At 43.3% G+C, this 8,429-nt stretch overlaps 1 protein-coding gene across 1 annotated transcript; it reads right to left on the reverse strand.

Annotated features, from left to right (window-relative positions):
* Positions 1–2,708: 2,708 nt before the first annotated feature.
* On the reverse strand, positions 2,709–5,218 carry LOC311277540 (uncharacterized protein). The gene is made up of 4 exons (XM_084387859.1): positions 4,449–5,218; positions 4,031–4,354; positions 3,835–3,930; positions 2,709–3,755 (listed from the first exon to the last, which is right to left on the reverse strand). Exons 1-4 carry the CDS (start codon positions 4,510–4,512, stop codon positions 3,238–3,240), a joined length of 1,002 nt encoding a protein of 333 aa, XP_084243985.1. The 5' UTR covers positions 4,513–5,218; the 3' UTR covers positions 2,709–3,237.
* Between the last annotated feature and the right edge of the window lie 3,211 nt (positions 5,219–8,429).

An 8,429-nucleotide genomic window follows, 5' to 3' on the forward strand; every position in this document is an offset into this window, starting at 1 on the left:
AGGGTCACCCATGTGCCAGTAATACATCTATCACCCTCTGTGTGGCAGCACTGCGTCTCCTGAATCTGATTCTCTACACAAGTCTTACATAGAGGAAACATTAATTTACCCCCGCACCTGTAAGGCAATACTGGATGATATAATCCACGCGGGGGAAGAACTTCCGCCTTTATGAACCCAAAATAGTTTTCTATCCCTTCAAAGTCCCTGAATATAATTTTAGGATGACCTATAGGATAGGTTTTACTCGACTGAACGAACGGGTATAACGATGTGAAATCAAAGTAGTCGATCCTCTCATTTTCACCTGTTTGGTGATACAATTTGTAGGCATTTGTGCGCCCGCCAAATAATGCGTCCCGAGGTCTCAGCCTCTCAGGTGCTTCGTAAGATGACATGAACCGCATGACGTCAGGATCTGTCTGTTTTAACCCCTCCCACTCACACTCCCAGATTGAAATGACACGCAAGCCGTACACTTTTCGGAGGGTTTCTAGTTTTGTATCCGACTGTCTTCTGAGATCACCAAAAGTCACTTTCGATAAAGGTTGAATTTCTTCTGACTTAAATCTACAAGAATGCCCATGAAAAAAACACCCTAAGTACTCAAAGGCTGTCTTTATTCCATTAGCATCCTCATAATAACCATCAAGGTGATATGGGCCGATGGCCCGCTCCCCATGGTTTAGCGCATGTTGTATCTCAACGTTTTGACTCAGTTTGAAATACTCAAGCCACTGGATAGATGTGTTTGAAAACGTTTTGTGTTGATTAATATAGGCATGGCTGTGTGTTAGAGCTAACGTGTCGCGCGAGAGAAAATTTGTTTTGAAAGTTTTCATACACACACCTGGTAATGTGATTGACTTGAATGGGTCGATGTTTGTGAATTGTATAAATTCGGTTCTGTATCTCAAGCATGCGTCCCGTAGAATAATTACGTCATTCCTACAGTAAAAAGCGAGTTCCTTTCTGAAGTTAAAGATACCACCCAATACATCTGAATACCATGTGTTAAATCTGACACGTTCGGTCTCACTCATTGTCTCATATCCGTAAAACTCTTTTGCAGGATAGGGACCGATATATTCTGCATTTTGTGGTTTATTGAAAAGGTGGGGGAAGTATCCCTTCGCATGTGCATCTAAGTTAAGGGCTGCTGGTATTTTTGCAAGCTTGAAGGGAATAAATTGCCACGAGTCAATGAAACGCTGCTTGAAGACAGTATCATACATATATAGAATTCTGCAACCCTGCATAATAATCTTTGGACTTATTCCTTCGGTGGTAAGATACTCTAACAGAATGTAGGAATCAAAGCCGGAGGAATTATGTGCTATGAAAGTATATCCTGCATATTTTGGGCGTCTGAAGTGTTTAATCAGACGTGCCACACAATCTATCCCTCCGGCTTCAAACGTCTCACCTGCGTGTGTCATTGCACATACAAAATTAGCCACATGTTTATCATTCTGATACATTGTCTCAAAGTCATAATAAATGTATTTATCGTCTTTTGGTTCAGGTTTTAGAGGCTGAATGTAACATTCATGATCACCTCCACTGGTCAAAATCTCGTAACAATGTACACAATGGTCTGGAGAGCATTTGTGAGTTTTTATTTTTTCACCACCAGGTGGCGTTCTATAAACGGCATGGCATTTTGAGCAAAATCTCACAGTTTCACACTGAGATCTTTCGCCGGGGCCTTGTGATTTTTTATGTGATTCGTAACAGAAGTTGTTTTTACAGAATCTCAGACATTCTGCACACTGTCTTGTTCTGCTTGTGTACGAGCGACATTCGGATGTCATACATATCTTGCAAACAAACTGACATTCGTGTGTTTTTCTATCTTTATGCCCCTTGAAACAGTACTCACACACGTACGAAGTTCCTATAAACCCTGTTAAATTTCTTATTAGATGGAAATGCCCCTCGTGCAGAAATAGATGGGCTGTCTTTAGGTGTAATTCGTCTGTGTTTTTGTAGACTTGCAGTTTCCCAGCGCAGTCTCTATGAAAAACTACAATTTTTATGCCTAATTTATTTTCGAAAACAGACAAATTGTGGAGCCCTATTTGCTCATCTATCTTAAAACCGCATCCTGTATGAATCTCCATTGCAGGCGTCTGTAACTCTTGATCTGTGAATTTTGGATTGAGGAAATATGCTAGACAGTAGCTCAAACACATTTCATTATCGATATTAATAGGGCTAAATAAATGCATTTTATTCCTACTAATACTCTCGCTGATAGCCAGGTCACTAATCTTCCTTCGTCCGCCCCCCGCTTTATCACGTACAATTGAGATTTGTAATGTTAAGGTTGAATCGCTGGTCACGTCACTATTACTCTGAGTAACTTGTTCAATCTGATTTATGAATGATGAAGGATCGTGGTTGTTATCAGGTGTTAATACTGTATTTACAGACCCCGGTAGACTTTCTCCGGCAAGAGCTATGTTTATGAAGCCTGTTTGACCAGCTAGCTGTTGTGAAAACTCAACCACCTCGTTTAGAATATTATGGAGGCGTGAATTATATTCTACAAAATCGGTGGTCTGTATTTGTCTGAGATCTAACGATCTTTGTAACTCTACACCATTAAAACGCGGTCGCGGTGTTATTGTGAAATCCCCAACAACACCCCCGTTTACCATCAGAGAATCTATCTGCGCACGACTTAACTCCGTACGTCTGTTTTGAGAAGCCCCTACTGCACCACCCATCTGTGGACTCTCATCTTCATCATCTATCCAACCATGTTGGTCTATTATGATATTATTCAATCTTTCCGCATTAGACAAATCATTACTATTTAGACCTCTTAACTGTTCACGTATTAAAAGATTGAGTCTCTCGTTATTCTCAGACCTAGGATTTGATCTTGAGCGAGTTATTTCATCACACTCGGAGTCAATTCGTTGCCTTTTAGGAAACATTTTGATATGTTTTTATTTTTAAAATTGTGTGAAACAGAAGCGTACCATCAAATATACCTCATAATATTGTTAATGGTATACATCATAACTATCAGTAAAACATAATCACGCACATACACACCTAAAAATAAAAATAAAAAAATAAAAAACAATAACAGAAATAGATTTAAAAAAAAGAAAAACTTTAAAAAACACAACACAAGATCTCACACACCTAGATAAAAAATAACAGACAAATGCTTTTCAAACAATAACAGTGAAATGGATTTTTTTTAAAACTAGTCAACCATTCTCATGTATCGGTCGATTGTCTTTGCATAATATGTAATCTTTCAGAGATTAAAGACAGAACAGTAATTAACAAGGAATGGTCGTTCCTCACCTCCGAAAGCTCTTGCTGTAGTGATAAGACCGTGTTACGCAATAGTCTGTTTTCTTCCAAGACCCTGTCTTGGGAAACGGCGAAAAATTCCACCGTACTTCTTAAATCGGTGGTGTGTTGATTCTGTGTATCAATGAGTCTATGCAGTAGGTCCACAATACCATTCTGGGCTCCTGAAACTATTTCCACTGTCTGATGGTAAGTGAGCGGTAATGTGGCGACTTCCAGAACACGTTGGAAGCTTCTGTTAGCCGTTCGTAAAGTCGCGTAACTCAGGCCAGAGAGATCTCGCGCGTTGAATAGAGGACTGAAGGTCCGCTCATCTTCATCGGTACTATCTGAAGTTCGCCGTTCAGAGTTGATGGTGTTCAGTACAGATTGCTGAGATTCAAAAAACACTTGGGCCTCTCTTTCGTCGGGGGATTGTTCTAGAACAAAAAATATATATATATATTACGATTTATTTAATATAGATAACATATAATGAAACAAGGAATATATCTTTACCTTCTTCCGAAGAATTAGGACTCTCATGAGAATATTTCCCAAATCGTTTTTTTCCTTGAGTTGTGGATGAGACAGATGGACTTTCACTGTTTTCTTCTAAAAACAAAACAAAAAGACAAAACAATATTATGTAGAAAATAGAGTAAAAAATTCAACGCGTAAAAATGATATAAATAGTTTTCTTTTTTTCCTTTACCTCTCTCCGGGTAAATTAATTCTTTTCCATAAATTTCTCGAAGTCGTTTGACCCCTTTGGGCGGGCCGCCAATTATGTTAGCCGCTCCGGTGATTTTCGATGGGAGAGATAGGGTCGGAGGGGAAGATTCTACAGCTTCGACTTCTGGTGAAGCTCGGCTTTTGACGTTCTCTGTCTCTCTGCAGGTTTGAGGTCGAGGTGTCGTGTTTGGTGTAATGTCTTCGTAAACCTGAGTGGCTGGAGCTGGATCGACAACCAATGGGTTGTTAGCTGGCTCCGGTGGCGGGGCGGGGCTATAAGACGATGTATCGCCCGCTGTAATCTCTGGTGAAATAGGTATATGAGTTGATTTTTTCTTTAAAACAAATATTAAAATAGTAAATATAAAAAAGACATAAGAAAATATAGCCCCACTTACCTTGGAAAAAATCATCTGCTGAAACCCCTTGTGGGAACGATGTATCATCTGTAAATAAAACCATTTATTGAGATATCTTTTTCAATTTTGTAGGGTAGATTTATAATCAATGATAAAATACGAATAAAAATACTTACATAGATGATTAAGAATTTCTCCTATTTCTGATTCAAAATAATGATCCGGGTCTCGAATTTGGTTATTTTTAGCCATTGCCTCGACTCAATGTTGCGTCTCCTTCGCTGACTTGGTGCACGAATGAATCAGTGAGTTACCTCCTTTTAAAGATTACGATACAACGCGTTTTAAAAAAACACTTTTTACCCCTTCCTATTTCAAAGAAACCCTTAATCACGACATGTGGTAGGAATTCTGATACCTGATTTGTATGGCTAGAAAAACATATGTTGTATCTGACGTCATCTCTTCAAATAAGCTCTGCAATAAAACTAATTCACACAAATCCGTCAAAAAGAGAAAAAATAAAATATGCAGGATGTTATCACATAGCCCATAACACCTTGTGTAGACATTATGACGCCGGGTGTACGCGCGTGCGTGTGTGTGTGTGTGTGTGTGTGTGTGTGTGTGTTGTATGAGTTGAGAGAGCCTTTAAAAAAACTTTGAATATAGGTTCATTTGGTAACAATTAGACATTGGAAACCATATTATTTACCACATTTCATTATCGATGTTCAAAGTGGTTTACAAAAATAAATGATACAGAAATAATCTGAATTAGAGTATGCGTGTGTGTGTGTGTGTGTGTGTGTGTGAATGAGTGAAATATTCCCTATGGAATAGTTTTTTATAAAAGAATAAAATCACAACTAGGCCTATCTCTTATCATGTTTGCGGTCGTTTTTAAACAGCTCATGTGACTGTGACGCTGTGGGGAGGAAGGGAGGAAGGGAGGGAGGGATGGGGGATTCCCACGTGATGTCATTTTTTACACACACCCTTAAATCAAAATTGACCTCTCAGCTTTGAGAGGGGTGTGTTAGGGGGTGTGGTCTCTTCGAGCCGTTGCATCGGTTTTCTTTGGTCATTTAAGTTCGACCACGGAGATGACCACATGTGTTTTCTATTTGGGAGCTTGAAGGGGGTGTGGGGTTTTCCCACGGTGACAGCTGTTGGGGCGGGGCTAGGGGCGGGGTTTGTGTCTGTCTCTCTGTAGGCCTGACAGAACTTTATTTCTTGCTGACCTCCGGAGTGAGAGGACGCTCTGCTCCACTGTGCTCCAACATAAGGAAACACTTTTGTATCTTTTAAACTCTGAGTACTTTAACGAATGGTATGTAAAAACGTAACACTTTTTAAATTAGTTTGTGTTTCATGTAAAAGTTTTACAAAATAGCCTACTATGTGAAAGTTAAATGCTTACAAGTCAACATTTTTAAAATTATCTTTTTGTCAATGTTGTTTTAATGTTTTTAACATCTTGAAATAACACTAAGTCATTTTTTAATAACTATTTTTAGAGAAAAAATGCAGTTTCAACTCATTTCATTAATGTTTTAATGTTTTTTAACGTTGAAAGTTTAACGTTTAAAGTGGTGAATGTACATCTGTCTTCTTTAATAAAAAAAAAACACTGATCTCACACTCTGACTATGTTTTTATTTCTTAAAAAAGTTTTAAATATACACTGTTTAGAACTACTGAGCGTGGGAAATTTCTCACGCTTCAGATGTTCAACCCATAAGGAGGTGTGTCACAAGTCCGATTTTCCCATGTTGTACGTACAGCCCCTAAGTGGGAGGAGCTAGCGTGGGAAAATTCCCACGGTGTACGTACAGCCCATAAGTGGGAGGAGCTAGCGTGGGAAAATTCCCACGGTCAAAAGGGGCGGGGCTTTGAGGGCCATAAAGCAATAAAACTGTCAGTTTTTTGACGAAAGGTGCCCTCTATTCTCTCTCTCTGCTTAAGCCTACCAGTGAGCCTGGCGTGACGTCACGCCCAATGAGGGCGCACGCGTCACAGCCCGCCAGAATGGGCGACGTCAGAGCGTATATAAGGAAGGCTCGTAGGCTATATTCTCTGTTTTCTGTCGAATGAAGCGACACGAGCTACAGGCGTCAAGCACGGCAGGGAAGGCAATACTCGTTCCCTCTCTAGAGAGAACCGAGGTTACGTGAGTAACCGAGGTTACGTGAGTAACCGAGTATCGTTCTCTTACGAGAGGTTCTCTCGTATTGCGTAAGCTTGCTTACGCTGCGGGAACCCCTTGTCCACGCCGTGCGAGCCTAACGATCACATATGACTCTTTATGAAGAGCATAGAGGTGAAAAACAGGTGGCCAGCGGTGCGGGCCAACACATGTTCATAAGCACATCTAGGGAACACAAGAACGGCACGGCCGGTCTATGCATACTGAAACCCTGAGCGTGCAGCTCAACAGACAAGCTAGTCAATAGTACAGCCTGTGCACAAGAGCAGGACGTGACACGACTAGACTGACAGAAGTTTTGCCTGCAGGGCGGGAACTTCCAGGTTATAAAACCTAACAAAAGTGGAGGGGGACGCCCAGCCCGCCGCCATACAAATGTCATGAATGGAAATCCCGCTGGACCATGCCCACGATGAGGCCATGCCTCTGGTGGAATGAGCCCGTATGCCCAACGGACATTGCAGGTCTTTTGACGCATATGCTGCCGCAATAGCGTCCACTATCCATCTGGATAGCGTCTGTTTCGAGGCGGCGCGACCCTTAGCGCGCCCTCCAAACGAAACGAAAAGCTGCTCTGAGAGCCTGAAGGCTGCAGAGCGCGTGACATAACACCTTAATGCCCTGACCGGGCAAAGGCGGTTGACACCCTCCTCACTGCCGGATGACGGCAGGGCCGCTAGGGTAATGACTTGAGCCCTAAATGGAGTACCTAACACTTTGGGGACATAACCGTGCTTCGGTTTGAGAATGGCTAACGAGTCGTTAGGTCCAAACTCGAGGCACGACGCGCTGACAGACAGCGCATGCAAATCACCCACTCGTTTGACTGAAGCCAGAGCTAGCAGAAAAACGGTCTTAAACGTCAAGTATTTCAACTCCACAGAGTCCAAAGGCTCGAATGGATGCACTTTCAGGGACTCTAGGACCAGAGACAGGTCCCAAATAGGGACTGACGGGGGCCGGGGAGGGTTCATCCTCCTGGCCCCGCACAGAAAGCGGGTGATGAGTTCATCCCTGCCCAGTGAGCGGCCGCGCGCCGAATCGGCGAACGCTGCTATGGCCGCGACGTAAACCTTGAGCGTGGAGGGGGACCTGCCCGCGTCCAACATCTCTTGGAGAAAGTTCAATACCTGTGGAACTCCACAGGACTGAGCATTAGAACCCATTTTCACACACCACTTGTTAAACACCGACCATTTAGATGCATAGAGCCGCCTCGTCGAGGGGGCTCTGGACTGCGTGATCGTGTTAATTACCCCTTCTGGCAGATCAACGAATATCCGTTGATTTCCCACGCATGCAGAGACCAGTGCTCTGGATGGGGATGCAGAATCGATCCTCGGGCTTGAGAGAGAAGATCTCTCTTCACCGGAATCGGCCACGGGGCTGTGCCTGCCAGCCTCATTAGCTCGGGAAACCATGGTTGGTTTTCCCAGCGCGGGGCTATGAGGAGCACTGCGCAGTTCGCCTCTCTGATCCTCGCTAGCACTTGAGGCAGCATCGAGATCGGGGGGAACGCATACAGCGGAACGCTGGGCCAGGTCTGGGCCAGCGCGCTCTCGTTTTTTGAGAAAAACCTCTGGCACTGAGCGTTCTCGCTCGCGGCGAAGAGGTCGATCTCCGCTTTGCCAAAACGATGCCAAAGCGCTTGGACCGTCTGGCGGTGTAGAGACCATTCCCCTGGGGGAACGTTGTCCCTGGACAGTCTGTCCGGGCCGTCGTTGAAACGACCGGGTACATGAGCTGCCCTTAGGGAGCGCAGCGGGCCCTGAGCCCAGGATAGGAGGCGCTCTGTGAGAGCGCGCAGGGCT

Source organism: Rutilus rutilus (genome assembly GCF_951802725.1).
Source record: "Rutilus rutilus genome assembly, chromosome: 18".
NCBI classification, from domain to species: domain Eukaryota; kingdom Metazoa; phylum Chordata; class Actinopteri; order Cypriniformes; family Leuciscidae; genus Rutilus; species Rutilus rutilus.

What these genes read in the sequence shown, in the direction of transcription:
- LOC311277540 (XM_084387859.1), bottom strand. Translation starts at nt 4,512, where the DNA reads ATGGTTTTATTTACAGATGATACATCGTTCCCACAAGGGGTTTCAGCA. An exon ending in ATTAATTTACCCGGAGAGAG is followed by an intron (nt 3,931 to 4,030) that starts GTAAAGGAAAAA and finishes TTTTGTTTTTAG; the next exon opens with AAGAAAACAGTGAAAGTCCA. An exon ending in TCCTAATTCTTCGGAAGAAG is followed by an intron (nt 3,756 to 3,834) that starts GTAAAGATATAT and finishes TTTTTGTTCTAG; the next exon opens with AACAATCCCCCGACGAAAGA.